This window comes from Salvelinus fontinalis, unplaced genomic scaffold, assembly GCF_029448725.1.
Source record: "Salvelinus fontinalis isolate EN_2023a unplaced genomic scaffold, ASM2944872v1 scaffold_0027, whole genome shotgun sequence".
In the NCBI taxonomy this organism is placed as follows: domain Eukaryota; kingdom Metazoa; phylum Chordata; class Actinopteri; order Salmoniformes; family Salmonidae; genus Salvelinus; species Salvelinus fontinalis.
The window spans coordinates 567,081-584,303 of NW_026600236.1; the positions used below are offsets into that span (position 1 = coordinate 567,081).

General features: G+C 41.9%; 1 protein-coding gene across 1 annotated transcript in view; it reads right to left on the bottom strand.

Annotated features, from left to right (window-relative positions):
• The window catches only part of LOC129842247 (ceramide synthase 5-like), a 45,695-nt gene that overhangs the window by 1,811 nt on the left and 26,661 nt on the right, over window positions 1-17,223 (bottom strand). Inside the window, exons 7-9 of the mRNA XM_055910721.1 lie at window positions 13,821-13,949; window positions 13,490-13,596; window positions 5,793-5,949 (exon numbers count right to left, since the gene is read on the bottom strand). Coding sequence (XP_055766696.1) covers window positions 5,793-5,949; window positions 13,490-13,596; window positions 13,821-13,949 — 393 coding nt within the window. The remainder of the gene's footprint in view (window positions 1-5,792; window positions 5,950-13,489; window positions 13,597-13,820; window positions 13,950-17,223) is intronic.

Sequence of the window (17,223 nt, forward strand, 5' to 3'; positions counted from 1 at the left end):
GATAGACGTATCACAGTTGACGGTACTCTGATAGACGTATCACAGTTGACGGTACTCTCTGATAGACGTATCACAGTTGACGGTACTCTCTGATAGACGTATCACAGTTGACGGTACTCTCTGATAGACGTATCACAGTTGACGGTACTCTCTGATAGACGTATCACAGTTGACGGTACTCTGATAGACGTATCACAGTTGACGGTACTCTGATAGACTTATCACAGTTGACGGTACTCTGATAGACGTATCACAGTTGACGGTACTCTCTGATAGACGTATCACAGTTGACGGTACTCTCTGATAGACGTATCACAGTTGACGGTACTCTCTGATAGACGTATCACAGTTGACGGTACTCTGATAGACGTATCACAGTTGACGGTACACTCTGATAGACGTATCACAGTTGACGGTACTCTGATAGACGTATCACAGTTGACGGTACACTCTGATAGACGTATCACAGTTGACGGTACTCTCTGATAGACGTATCACAGTTGACGGTACACTCTGATAGACGTATCACAGTTGACGGTACTCTGATAGACGTATCACAGTTGACGGTACTCTGATAGACGTATCACAGTTGACGGTACTCTGATAGACGTATCACAGTTGACGGTACTCTCTGATAGACGTATCACAGTTGACGGTACTCTCTGATAGACGTATCACAGTTGACGGTACTCTGATAGACGTATCACAGTTGACGGTACACTCTGATAGACGTATCACAGTTGACGGTACACTCTGATAGACGTATCACAGTTGACGGTACTCTGATAGACGTATCACAGTTGACGGTACTCTCTGATAGACGTATCACAGTTGACGGTACTCTGATAGACGTATCACAGTTGACGGTACTCTCTGATAGACGTATCACAGTTGACGGTACTCTGATAGACGTATCACAGTTGACGGTACTCTCTGATAGACGTATCACAGTTGACGGTACTCTCTGATAGACGTATCACAGTTGACGGTACTCTGATAGACGTATCACAGTTGACGGTACTCTCTGATAGACGTATCACAGTTGACGGTACTCTCTGATAGACGTATCACAGTTGACGGTACTCTCTGATAGACGTATCACAGTTGACGGTACTCTGATAGACGTATCACAGTTGACGGTACTCTGATAGACGTATCACAGTTGACGGTACTCTGATAGACGTATCACAGTTGACGGTACTCTGATAGACGCATCACAATTGAACTCCGTAGACATTTAGCTAGACAGCCTGGAAACATGTTACCAGATCGGAAAAGATTAGGGCACTTCATCTTCATAGCTTATTTACAAATACATAAATAACATTAGAATATTTTCATATGTAAATTTATTTCTGGTCCCCCAAAAAATAGATCAGACTTCCTTAATGAATTCTGACTCAAACTGCACATGCTCACAAGTGCCACAAGATGGAGTGTAAAGGAGCATGTAAAAACCTGACAGCCCGTCTGGCTCATATGCATGAAGCCACAACCACATGAACAAAAATAAATGATATTGGCATAAGAGTGAAAGGAATGATAGGAGACTGCAGAGCAGAAAAGGTAGTTGTCAATCTGGCGGGAAGTGAGCTGACAACCAGGATGCTATTGCCTGCAGTTGTGCACTTGAGCAAGGCACTTATCCCCCCAAAATAACAACAGCTCCCCGCACCTCTCCATAAAAAAAAACAGTATATGTGTCTTTCAGAGGGGTTGGGTTAAATGTGGAAGTCAAATTTCGGTTGGACCTTGTGTGCAACTGACCAATAGACGGACCTTAATCGTAGTTTAGACAGTAAAGCGGAGAATGAGGACTGAGGAGACGGATGGAGAGATGGGACCCTCCACCCAAGAGAGGAAACAAACCATCTCTGCAGAGAGAAGGACAGAGAATCAATACAAGAAGAGGAAGAAAGCAATGAACAAACACAGATGAAATGTTACCTATAGCTTCCACAATCATAGCATTAGGATTTCATAACTATAGCCTGAGGTCTGACGTAATGGAATTTCATAACAATAGCCTGAGGTCTGACGTAATGGAATTTAATAACTATAGCCTGAGGTCTGACGTAATGGAATTTAATAACTATAGCCTGAGGTCTGACGTAATGGAATTTAATAACTAGCCTGAGGTCTGACGTAATGGAATTTAATAACTATAGCCTGAGGTCCGACATAATGGAATTTAATAACTAGCCGGAGGTCTGACATAATGGAATTTAATAACTATAGCCGGAGGTCTGACATAATGGAATTTAATAACTATAGCCTGAGGTCTGACGTAATGGAATTTAATAACTATAGCCTGAGGTCTGACGTAATGGAATTTAATAACTAGCCTGAGGTCTGACGTAATGGAATTTAATAACTAGCCGGAGGTCTGACATAATGGAATTTAATAACTAGCCGGAGGTCTGACATAATGGAATTTAATAACTAGCCGGAGGTCTGACATAATGGAATTTAATAACTAGCCGGAGGTCTGACATAATGGAATTTAATAACTATAGCCGGAGGTCTGACATAATGGAATTGAATAACTATAGTCGGAGGTCTGACATAATGGAATTTAATAACTATAGCCGGAGGTCTGACATAATGGAATTTAATAACTATAGCCTGAGGTCTGACATAATGGAATTTAATAACTAGCCTGAGGTCTGACATAATGGAATTTAATAACTATAGCCGGAGGTCTGACATAATGGAATTTAATAACTATAGCCTGAGGTCTGACATAATGGAATTTAATAACTATAGCCGGAGGTCTGACATAATGGAATTTAATAACTAGCCTGAGGTCTGACATAATGGAATTTAATAACTAGCCGGAGGTCTGACATAATGGAATTTAATAACTAGCCGGAGGTCTGACATAATGGAATTTAATAACTATAGCCGGAGGTCTGACATAATGGAATTTAATAACTATAGCCTGAGGTCTGACATAATGGAATTTAATAACTATAGCCGGAGGTCTGACATAATGGAATTTAATAACTATAGCCTGAGGTCTGACGTAATGGAATTTAATAACTATAGCCTGAGGTCTGACATAATGGAATTTAATAACTATAGCCTGAGGTCTGACATAATGGAATTTAATAACTAGCCTGAGGTCTGACATAATGGAATTTAATAACTATAGCCGGAGGTCTGACATAATGGAATTTAATAACTAGCCGGAGGTCTGACGTAATGGAATTTAATAACTAGCCGGAGGTCTGACGTAATGGAATTTAATAACTAGCCGGAGGTCTGACATAATGGGATTTAATAACTAGCCTGAGGTCTGACATAATGGAATTTAATAACTAGCCGGAGGTCTGACATAATGGAATTTAATAACTAGCCGGAGGTCTGACGTAATGGAATTTAATAACTAGCCGGAGGTCTGACGTAATGGAATTTAATAACTAGCCGGAGGTCTGACGTAATGGAATTTAATAACTAGCCGGAGGTCTGACGTAATGGAATTTAATAACTAGCCGGAGGTCTGACGTAATGGAATTTAATAACTAGCCGGAGGTCTGACGTAATGGAATTTAATAACTAGCCGGAGGTCTGACGTAATGGAATTTAATAACTAGCCGGAGGTCTGACGTAATGGAATTTAATAACTAGCCGGAGGTCTGACGTAATGGAATTTAATAACTAGCCGGAGGTCTGACATAATGGAATTTAATAACTAGCCGGAGGTCTGACATAATGGAATTTAATAACTATAGCCGGAGGTCTGACATAATGGAATTTAATAACTAGCCTGAGGTCTGACATAATGGAATTTAATAACTATAGCCTGAGGTCTGACATAATGGAATTTCATAACTATAGCCTGAGGTCCGACATAATGGAATTTCATAACTATAGCCTGAGGTCCGACATAATGGAATTTCATAACTATAGCCTGAGGTCTGACATAATGGAATTTCATAACTATAGCCTGAGGTCTGACGTAATGGAATTTAATAACTATAGCCTGAGGTCTGATATAATGGAATTAAATAACTATAGCCTGAGGTCTGACATAATGGAATTTCTTAAGTCTGGGCCTGTATTCACAACATTCTAAGAGTAACATTGATGATATAGCATCCGTTTTGTATTTTAGATCATAATCAATAAGATGAACTAGACAGGAAGGACCTGATCCTAGATCAGCACTTCTACTCTGAGACGCTGTCTGAATACAGGCCCTGTCCTCATACAGACTGGCTAGAACACAGAGTTTTGTCTCTAACCTTGAGTCAGAGCTGTCATACATCAATCCCACTCACCTTTCCTCTGACCATGTTAAGTAGGTAGGTTATCCCAGCTACTAGTACCTAGTAGTTACCTTTGGTAGTTACACCTCACACTCACCTGTCTACATCTCACCTGTAATAGCCAATACAGACCCAATTTTTTTCACATTTTGTTACGTTACAGACTTATTCTGAAATTGATTAAATAAATGTTTTTCCTCATCAATCTACACACAATAACCCATAATGTAATATTGGGAAGGGTAACAAAACATTTCTGCAGCATTAAAGATCCCCAAGAACACAGTGTCCTCCATTCTTAAATAGAAGAAGTTTGGAACCACCAAGACTCTTCCTAGAGCTGGCCGCCCGGCCAAACTGGGCAGTCGGGGAAGAAGGGCCTTGGTCAGGGAGGTGACCAAGAACCTGATGGTCACTCTGACAGAGCTCTAGAGTTCCCCTGTGGCGATGGGAGAATCTTCCAGAATGACAACCATCTCTGCAGCACTCAATCAATCCGGTAGAGTGGTCAGTCGGAAGCTACTCCTCAGTAAAATGCACGACAGCCCGCTTGGAGTTTTCCAAAAGGCACCTAAAGAATCAGACTATGAGAAACAAGATTCTTTGGTCTGATGAACCAAGATTGAACTCTTTGGCCTGAATGCCAAGTGTCACGTCTAGAGGAAACGAGGCACCATCCCTACGGTGAAGCATGGTGGTGGCAGCATCCCTACGGTGAAGCATAGTGGTGGCAGCATCCCTACGGTGAAGCATGGTGGTGGCACCATCCCTACGGTGAAGCATGGTGGTGGCACCATCCCTACGGTGAAGCATGGTGGTGGCACCATCCCTACGGTGAAGCATGGTGGTGGCAGCATCCCTACGGTGAAGCATGGTGGTGGCAGCATCCCTACGGTGAAGCATGGTGGTGGCACCATCCCTACGGTGAAGCATGGTGGTGGCAGCATCATGCTGTGGGGATGTTTTTCGGCGGTAGGGACTGGGAGACTAGTCAGGATTGAGGGAAAGATGAACGGAGCAAAATACAGAGAGATCCTTGATGAAAACCTGCTCCAGGACCTCAGACTGGGGCGAAGGTTCACCTTCTAACAGGACAACGACCCTAATCACACAGCCAAGACAATGCAAGAGTGGCTTCAGGACAAGTCCTTGAGTGGCCCAGACTTGAACATCTCTGGAGAGACCTGAAAATAGCTGTGCAGCGACGCTCCCCATCCAACCTGACAGAGCTTGAGAGGATCTGCAGAGAAGAATGGGAGAAACTCCCCAAATACAGGTGTGCCAAGCTTGTAGCGTCATACCCAAGAAGACTCAAGGTTGTAATCGCCGTGCTTCAACAAAGTACTGAGTAAAGGTTCTGAATACTTATGTAAATGTGATATTTCAGTTGTTTTTTTAAATTGCTTTGTCATTATGGGGTATTGTGTGTAGATTGAGGGGAGAAAACGATTTCATCCATTTTAGAACAAGGCTGTAATGTAACAAAATGAGCTCAGAGCTGTACATTCACAATCCACCCACCTTTCCTCGGACCAAGGCCTTGTAGGCGATCCTGGCTATGAGGTAGGACCAGATGACATGCAGCACCTGTAGCACCAGCAGTAGGGAGTTGAAGAGCCACCAGGAAGGGTATGGACCAATGATCTCCCAGCTCTCAAACAATGTTGTGTTCAGGATCCTGGAACAACACAGGAAGGATCACACCATGAATTAATATGTGTATGGAAAGTATGTTGACAGACAGACAGACAGACAGACAGACAGACAGACAGACAGACAGACAGGAAGGAAGGAAGGAAGGAAGGAAGGAAGGAAGGAAGGAAATGCACATGCAACCACACAGTAATTTCTCCAAATGGGAAAACAAGTTGGACTTTTCTGAGAACTGCCTTCCCCTGCTGAGAGTGTACTCTCCTACCAACCAGCTCACTAAAAACATTTAGTAGTTTCCATTCCTCCAAGACTACATAATTAAATCCACATATTTTTTTGTAATTTTTCTAATAAACTAGACCTGTGAGGCCTGCAGTGCAGTAGTTAAACAGTCAGACAGATAGGCTGTTGTCAGGCAACATATGCCTCCCTAGTCCTTATGCCCTACCTAGGTTTCCATTACAGCCCTTAGGGACAGTTAGACATTTATGGTCGAAAATAGGAGAGTGTTGTGTGTGTTTTATTTGATTGTACACAGGGGAGGGTAGTGTGTGTTTTTTTAATTTTTATACCACTGTTAGGTTCTTATTTTACAGAGTAAATAACTCACGGACACTAGAGAAGCTTCACCAGGTTCTTCTCAAAGGGTCGATACATCAGTATAAAGACAACAACTCCTCCTTCTCTCCAATCCTTACATCTTCTGGTTCTACAGGAAGAGGGTAATAGGATAATAAACCACTATTTCTCCCTTCAGGGGATCTGACCTGACAACAACCCTTCCTTCTCTCCAATCCTTATATCTTCTGGTTCTACAGGAAGAGGGTAATAGGATAATAAACCACTATTTCTCCCTTCAGGGGATCTGACCTGACAACAACTCCTCCTTCTCTCCAATCCTTACATCTTCTGGTTCTACAGGAAGAGGGTAATAGGATAATAAACCACTATTTCTCCCTTCAGGGGATCTGACCTGACAACAACCCCTCCTTCTCTCCAATCCTTACATCTTCTGGTTCTAAAGGAAGAGGGTAATAGGATAATAAACCACTATTACTCCCTTCAGGGGATCTGACCTGACCTCAACCCCTCCTTCGCCTAATCCACAGATGTCCATTCGCTTCCCCTATAGCAATCCTGTGATCTCCTCCCGTCCACCCAGCACATTCCACAGCCATTCTGTCTTTCTACAGATCTCACTCCTTTATATACTATGCGTCTGATCTATCATGTCTTTAATATCTCAATGTTCAAAGTTTAGAATCCAACACCACGCATTCAAAGCTGCATCAATCTTCAATATCAATCCACAATAACAAATAGGACATAGGAATAGCTGATAGGAAGCGGAAGAGGCCAGGTGCATCATTGTACATGAAATAACAGTGAAGACATGAGACACGCAGCGCAAAAAGCTCCCCTATTGATCTTGTTTAGGGACAATACAATTATCCTACCTAGACTAGCCTACAACACCACCACCTCAATCGCACTCCACACTGCCCTTTCCCACCTGGACAAAAGGAACACCTATGTGAGAATGCTATTCACTGATTACAGCTCAGCGTTCAACACCATAATGCCCTCAAAGCTCATCAATAAGCTAAGGACCCTGGGACTAAATACCTCCCTCTGCAACTAGATCCTGGACTTCCTGACGGGCCGTCTCCAGGTGGTGAGGGTAGGTAACAACACATCCGCCACGCTGATCCGCAACACAGGGGCCCCTCAGGGGTGCGTGCTTAGTCCCTCCTGTACTTCCTGTTCACTCACGACTGCATGGCCAGGCACGACTCCAACACCATCATCAAATTTGCCGATGACACAACAGTGGTAGGACTGATCACCGACAACAACGAGACAGCCTATAGGGAGGTCAGAGACCTGGCCGTGTGGTGCCAGGACAACAACTTCTCCCTCAACGTGATCAAGACAAAGGAGATGATTGTGGACTACAGGAAAAGGCGGACCGAGCACGCCCCCATTCTCATCGACGGGGCTGCAGTGGAGCAGATTGAGAGCTTCAAGTTCCTTGGTGTCCACATCACCAACAAACTAACATGGTCCAAGCACACCATGGCAGTCGTGAAGCGGGCACGACAAAACTTATTCCCCCTCAGGAGACTGAAAAGATTTGGCATGGGTCCTCAGATCCTCAAAAGGTTCTACAGCTGCACCATCGAGAGCATCCTGACTGGTTGCATCACTGCCTGGTATGGCAAATGCTCGGCCTCCGACCGCAAGGCTCTACAGAGGGTAGTGTGTACGGCCCAGTACATCACTGGGGCCAAGCTTCCTGCCATCCAGGACCTCTATACCAGGCGGTGTCCGATGAAGGCCCTAGAAATTGTCAAAGACTCCAGCCACCCTAGTCATAGACTGTTCTCTCTGCTACCGCACCACAAGCGGTACCGGAGTGCCAAGTCTAGGTCCAAGAGGCTTCTAAACAGCTTCTACCCCCAAGCCATAAGAGTCCTGAACATCTAGTCAAATGGCTACCCAGACTATTCGCATTGCCCCCCCCCCCCTCCACACCACTGCCACTTTGTTGTCATCTATGCATAGTCACTTTAATAACTCTACCTACATGTACATACTACCTCAACTAACCAGTGCCCCGCACATTGACTCTGTACCTCACCCCCCTGTATATATTGTTATTTTTTACTGCTGCTCTTTAATTACTTGTTTACTTTTATCTCTTATCCGTATTTTTTGAAACTGCATTGTTGGTTAAGGGCTCGTAAGTAAGCATTTCACTGTAAGGTCTACTACACCTGTTGTATTCGGAGCATGTGACTAATAAAATTTGATTTGATTTATTGATATAATAACCATTATATGGAAGTAAACTCGGGAGTCACACGATGATATGTTGTGTGGTCCTCCCACTTTGACTCGTCAGGAAAGCATGAAGTTTATTAGGCTACAGATTAAATTAATTACGATGAAGTTCACAAGGTGATGAGATTGATGCTCCTTTACAATAAATATCGAGGGTTTTATTGTGGTGACAAGATGACCGATGCTTGGCTGCCGTTTGACAAATAAAAATAATCTTTTGTCCATAATAATGTCATCATGTAGGTTTTACCTACACTGTATCTGTGAGCTGTTAGCTGGACCTGTCAACATCAGAGTGGGAACATTCCATATTCCTACGTAACAGTAGAACTAGAGTATATAGGTTATACCTACACTGTATCTGTGAGCTGTTAGCTGGAACTGTCAACATCAGAGTGGGAACATTCCATATTCCTACGTAACAGTAGAACTAGAGTTGAAAATGTGATGGAAACCCATTTAACTTTTATTTAATACGTAGTAATTTAACCTCAAAGGGTAGTTTTTGATGTGCACCACACAGACTTTTATCCGCAATAAGCCAATTTAATGGAAACACAATTCTGATGGGAGAATGTGCCTATTTGCGGATTTTAGACGCCATTTTGGATGGAAGCCAAGCTACTGACACCCTAGAAGGTGTGCTAGTCCAGTGTCACTTTGATTATGCCTGCAGACCATGGTTCACCAGCAGTCCCAAACATCTAAAGACCAGGCAAAACAAGCTGCTAAGAATTGTACTTAAACTCCCCCCTCATACTCAACTGATGGTCAAGCATTTTACGCAGCTAGTACTGAGACTGGAAAGTTAATTGTATTCATGAACCAGCTTGACTTTTGTTACGTTGTAATAAAAGTCTATTTGAACTCCACGGGCTCCGGTATTTGAGAAATATGACTGACTGAATATTTACATGACACTAGGCTGGCTATCTGTGGGGAAAAAAAGAGGAGTATTCATTCAACTTGGTTTGGTCCACAGAATTATCACAGACTCTTTTTCATTTGTTAGATATGTCCACCAGCCAGAGACTCTTAATATTCACTGTATTAATATTCACTGTTTTAAAGACAAGAGTCTATCTGTGTGAATCCTTTTTTGGTATGCATCTATGTAATGTGTCTGTATCAATGTAACGTGTCTGTACCTATGTAATGTGTCTGTATCTATGTAAATAAAATAGGGACCATAATGAAAATAAGTCCCTGACTATTGTGCAATCCCGGTCACTTTGAAAACAATATGTGTACTGTGTGGATACACTCAGTGTACAGTTTATTAGGTACACCCACTTAGTACAGGGTCGGACCCACCTTTGCCTCCAGAACAGCCTGAATTCTTCGGGTGTTGGATTTTACAAGGTGTGGCAGTCAAACGTTACTCAATTGGTATCAAGGGACCTAACGTGTGCCAGGAAAGCATTTCCCCACACCATGACATCACCGCGACCAGCCTGTACCGTTGACACCAGGCAGGACGTGGCCATGGACTCATGCTGCTTACGCAGAATCCTGACTCTGCCATCAGCATGACGCAACAAGAACCGAGATTCATCAGACCAGGCAATGTTTTTACACTCTTCAATGGTCCAGTGTTGGTGATGGCATGCCCACTGGAGCCACTTCTTCTTGTTTTTAGCTGATATGAGTGGAACCCGGTGTGGTCGTCTGCTGCAATAGCCAATCCGTGACAAGGACCGCCGAGTTGTGCGTTCCCGAGATACACAACGACTGCACCGTAATTTGGCAGTTTGTGGCCCGACTATTAGCTTGCACGATTCTTGCTATTCTCCTTCGACCTCTCATCAACGAGCTGTTTTCACCCACAGGACTGCCACTGACTGTGTGTTTGTCGCACCATTCTCTGTAAACCCCAGAAACTGTCGTGCATGAAAAGCCCAGGCGGCCGGCTGTTTCTGAGATACTGGAACTGGCGCGTCTGGCATCGACGATCATACGTTCAAAGTCGCTTAGATCAGTTGTTTTTCCCATTCTAACCTTCAATCAAACAGTAACTGAATGTCTCGATGCCTGTCTGCCTGCTTTATATAGCAAGCCACGGTTACGTGACTCACTGTCTGTAGGAACGAACCAGTTTCATGATGGGGTGGTGTACCTAATAAACTGGCCACTGTGTGTGTATATATACTGGTCTTAACTGACAAATCAAATCAATCCAAACTGATCAATGGAACGAGACGTCTGTTACAAAACACCAAAAAGTTGAATGACATTAAGAGACTGTCAAGCCTTCTATAAAGGGTAAACCTACAAGGGAGGGATGTATTTTCTGTTTGTTTGACAGTCTATTTATTAGTGTGTTGAAAACACAAACCATGATATTGAAGTACCTGAAGTCGGTATGCTTTGTTTATTTTGTGTTTGTCACAGAAACCTGTTGGTGGAAAAGGTGTTGTAATAACTTTATATAATTATAAATATGTTAAATCTCATTCCCCCCCCCCCCCCTAGCTGATTATTGTCTACAGACAGCTCTGATTGTAGTGTAGGTGAAACAGGGAAACAGAGAGGGTGAGCTAGTCCGTGGTGACCGGTGAACCTTCAACCCTGGCCCATAGCCCTGCGTGGCATCGACTGTGCCACAAAAGCATGCTGAAGTCCATATTATAACACACAGTTATTTGTGAACTTTTGAGTTAATTCCATGAGGGGGGAGGGGGGGGGGTGCAATTTATTTTGGAGTACAAGGGGAGGGTCATGTGAAAATATGTTTTACGTTGGGTAGGGGGGGGGGGGGTAAACATTTTTTAAAGGCACCTTGAGTTGGATAGGAAATCAGCTCAAAGTGATTTAAATTTCGTAAATCTGTTCCCAAGTATTCCCCCGAAATAATAGAGGCATATGTAATCAAGGTTTGAAATTATTTGTCTAATACTGTATTTGTTTTGGATTCTTGTGGTCAATTTGCAGTATATAAATGTTTTATAACTATGCTCCGGCTCCCTGACTAGCCGCTCAATAGAAAATATGCCCCAAGACTAAATGCAATTGGGGACCCTTGCCCTATATAAACTATAGTGTACTACTTTTTGACAAGGGCCTATAGTGCTCTGGTCTAAAGTAGTGCACTATATAGGGAATAGGGTGCCATAGGGCTCTGGTCTAAAGTAGTGCACTATATAGGGAATAGGGTGCCATAGGGCTCTGGTCTAAAGTAGTGCACCATATAGGGAATAGGGTGCCATAGGGCTCTGGTCTAAAGTAGTGCACTACGTAGGGAATAGGGTAAAAAGTAGTGTACTATGTAGGGAATAGGGTCTAAAGTAGTGCACGACGTAGGGAATAGGGTTCCATAGGGCTCTGGTCTAAAGTAGTGTACTATGTAGGGAATAGGGTCTAAAGTAGTGTACTATGTAGGGAATAGGGTCTAAAGTAGTGCACTACGTAGGGAATAGGGTAAAAAGTAGTGTACTATGTAGGGAATAGGGTGCCATAGGGCTCTGGTCTAAAGTAGTGCACTATATAGGGAATAGGGTGCCATAGGGCTCTGGTCTAAAGTAGTGCACCATATAGGGAATAGGGTGCCATTGGGCTCTGGTCTAAAGTAGTGCACTATATAGGGAATAGGGTGCCATAGGGCTCTGGTCTAAAGTAGTGCACCATATAGGGAATAGGGTGCCATAGGGCTCTGGTCTAAAGTAGTGCACTACGTAGGGAATAGGGTAAAAAGTAGTGTACTATGTAGGGAATAGGGTCTAAAGTAGTGCACGACGTAGGGAATAGGGTTCCATAGGGCTCTGGTCTAAAGTAGTGTACTATGTAGGGAATAGGGTCTAAAGTAGTGTACTATGTAGGGAATAGGGTCTAAAGTAGTGTACTATGTAGGGAATAGGGTCTAAAGTAGTGCACTACGTAGGGAATAGGGTGCCATAGGGCTCTGGTCTAAAGTAGTGCACTATATAGGGAATAGGGTGCCATAGGGCTCTGGTCTAAAGTAGTGCACCATATAGGGTGCCATAGGGCTCTGGTCTAAAGTAGTGCACCATATAGGGAATAGGGTGCCATAGGGCTCTGGTCTAAAGTAGTGCACTATGTAGGGAATAGGGTTTTATAGGGCTCTGGTCTAAAGTAGTGCACTACGTAGGGAATAGGGTGTCATTTGGGAAACACTTCCAAGACGCTGAATATAGCAGCTCAGGAGGTTACCTCCACTGGCCATCATAGACCTGGCCCTCGACTGTCGGTCGTCCCGTAGAGCTGCTTCCATCCATACTAATATCACAGATGGTTTCCGCGTCCCAAACCTCTTCTCTAAGTAGTCGACTATTGTTGACCAGGGCACTTTGGGCTCTGGAATAGGGGATAGGGATGCACCCTTAGAGTCAATAACTAACCACAGAGGTTAGATAGCTCTGCTGAATGTTATTTAACCTTCACTTAACCAGGAAGTCCCATTGAGGTCAGACCTGTTTCCCAAGCGAGACCTGGCAGACAGACAGACAGACAAGCTGCTGTGACTACAGACAGACAGACAGATACACACACAGACACTAACCATAAAGGTAGAAGGTAGACAAATAACAGGGATGTTTTGTTAGTGAAAACTGTAGCAAAATGTTTTCAACTCAAGTTTCCAAACAAAACCAAAAGTTACTTATTGGACAAATTCAGTTAAGTACCTTCCTGTTTTGGCCCATTTACTTCGTTTGATTCCTAAATGAATACACCTTAGTGTAGAGGACACCCATACCGTCACTAACCATAGAGGGTAGAGGACAAGCCTTGTGATGAAGAAGACTACTGCAAACAGAACAAACAGGAAGTCACACAGGTGCTGGTACTTGGCGTAGTTGGCCAGCTTGGCTGCCTGAAGAAGGAGAGAAGGTAAACATCGATATACTGTCATATTGTACGTTCTAAAAGTTTCGTGAGGAACAAAATACATGTACTGTACTTTCACGTATATTCCAATATCTACACTAGAATATCACTGAGAATGTATTCCCAACTCATTCCGAGTAGTATGTATGTGTGTGTGTGTGTGTGTGTGTGTGTGTGTGTGTGCGTGTGTGTGCGTGTGTCCACACTCACCTCTAGTAGGAAGTCTGATGCGTCGTGAACGCACATCACCAGGCTCCCGACACGTAGCATGTTGTTAGCGTAGGAGAAACTGATCAGGCTCACTGTTGCTAGGTGATGAATGAACATGATGGGGAAGTCCTGCAATGCAACACGGAACCACGAGGACGTTGGGTTTGTTTTCATATATATCACAGATATTGTATACAGATGTGTATTTATTTGTTGCGTTGGTAAGGACAGATTTCATTTACAGCAGCTCCATACAGTAACTCTGCTCAATAACATTTATGACTTCCTCATTTATCTCCTACGTAACTCGTCTTCCAGTTGTTTTCTCACGTTCGATGTGAAAATCAATAACCGAGTGAAAATTAAGACTTTGACGTGTGGCATCTCGAGACCCCTCTCCATTCGATGTATGTGAGTGTTTGTTCCTTTGTAGGGGAAACTAGGAGTTGTGTAATCTCACATTATCTACTCTTCTACAGTAAGACACATTATCTACTCTACTACAGTAAGACACATTATCTACTCTACTACAGTAAGACACATTATCTACTCTACTCCAGTAAGACACATGATCTACTCTACTACAGTAAGATACATGATCTACTCTACTACAGTAAGACACATGATCTACTCTACTACAGTAAGATACATGATCTACTCTACTACAGTAAGACACATTATCTACTCTACTACAGTAAGACACATTATCTACTCTACTACAGTAAGACACATTATCTACTCTACTACAGTAAGACACATTATCTACTCTACTACAGAAAGACACATTATCTACTCTACTACAGTAAGACACATGATCTACTCTACTACAGTAAGACACATTATCTACTCTTCAACAGTAAGACATTATCTACTCTACTACAGTAACAGAAAGACACGTTATCTACTCTACTACAGTAACAGAAAGACACATTATTTACTCTACTACAGTAACAGAAAGACACATGATCTACTCTACTACAGTAACAGAAAGACACATGATCTACTCTACTACAGTAAGACACATTATCTACTCTACTACAGTAAGACACATTATCTACTCTACTACAGTAAGACACATTATCTACTCTACTACAGAAAGACACATTATCTACTCTACTACAGTAAGACACATGATCTACTCTACTACAGTAAGACACATTATCTACTCTTCAACAGTAAGACATTATCTACTCTACTACAGTAACAGAAAGACACGTTATCTACTCTACTACAGTAAGACACATTATCTACTCTACTACAGTAAGACACATGATCTACTCTACTACAGTAACAGAAAGACACGTTATCTACTCTACTACAGTAACAGAAAGACACGTTATTTACTCTACTACAGTAACAGAAAGACACATGATCTACTCTACTACAGTAACAGAAAGACACATGATCTACTCTACTACAGTAAGACACATTATCTACTCTACTACAGTAAGACACATTATCTACTCTACTACAGTAAGACACATTATCTACTCTACTACAGTAACAGAAAGACACATTATCTACTCTACTACAGTAAGACACATTATCTACTCTACTACAGTAAGACACTATCTACTCTACTACAGTAAGACATTATCTACTCTACTACAGTAAGACACATTATCTACTCTACTACAGTAAGACACATTATCTACTCTACTACAGTAAGACACATTATCTACTCTACTCCAGTAAGACACATTATCTACTCTACTCCAGTAAGACACATTATCTACTCTACTCCAGTAAGACACATTATCTACTCTACTCCAGTAAGACACATTATCTACTCTACTACAGTAAGACACATTATCTACTCTACTACAGTAAGACACATTATCTACTCTACTACAGTAAGACACATTATCTACTCTACTACAGTAAGACACATTATCTACTCTACTACAGTAAGACACATTATCTACTCTACTACAGTAAGACACATTATCTACTCTACTACAGTAAGACACATTATCTACTCTACTACAGTAACCGAAAGACACATTATCTACTCTACTACAGTAACAGTGACACATGATCTACTCTACTACAGAAAGACACGTTATCTACTCTACTACAGTAAGACACATTATCTACTCTACTACAGTAACAGTAAGACACGTTATCTACTCTACTACAGTAACAGTAAGACACATTATCTACTCTACTACAGTAACAGTGACACATGATCTACTCTACTACAGAAAGACACATTATCTACTCTACTACAGTAACAGTAAGACACGTTATCTACTCTACTACAGTAACAGAAAGACACATTATCTACTCTACTACAGTAACAGAAAGACACATTATCTACTCTACTACAGTAAGACACATTATCTACTCTACTACAGTAACAGTAAGACACATTATCTACTCTACTACAGTAACAGTAAGACACGTTATCTACTCTACTACAGTAACAGAAAGACACATTATCTACTCTACTACAGTAACAGAAAGACACATGATCTACTCTACTACAGTAACAGAAAGACACATGATCTACTCTACTACAGTAAGACACATTATCTACTCTACTACAGTAAGACACATTATCTACTCTACTACAGTAAGACACATTATCTACTCTACTACAGTAACAGAAAGACACATTATCTACTCTACTACAGTAAGACACATTATCTACTCTACTACAGTAAGACACTATCTACTCTACTACAGTAAGACACTATCTACTCTACTACAGTAAGACACTATCTACTCTACTACAGTAAGACACATTATCTACTCTACTACAGTAAGACACATTATCTACTCTACTACAGTAAGACACATTATCTACTCTACTACAGTAAGACACATTATCTACTCTACTACAGTAAGACACATTATCTACTCTACTACAGTAAGACACATTATCTACTCTACTACAGTAAGACACATTATCTACTCTACTCCAGTAAGACACATTATCTACTCTACTCCAGTAAGACACATTATCTACTCTACTACAGTAAGACACATTATCTACTCTACTACAGTAAGACACATTATCTACTCTACTACAGTAAGACACATTATCTACTCTACTACAGTAAGACACATTATCTACTCTACTACAGTAAGACACATTATCTACTCTACTACAGTAAGACACATTATCTACTCTACTACAGTAACCGAAAGACACATTATCTACTCTACTACAGTAAGACACATTATCTACTCTACAACAGTAACAGAAAGACACATTATCTACTCTACTACAGTAAGACACATTATCTACTCTACTACAGTAAGACACATTATCTACTCTACTACAGTAAGACACATTATCTACTCTACTACAGTAAGACACATTATCTACTCTACTACAGTAAGACACATTATCTACTCTACTACAGTAAGACACATTATCTACTCTACTACAGTAAGA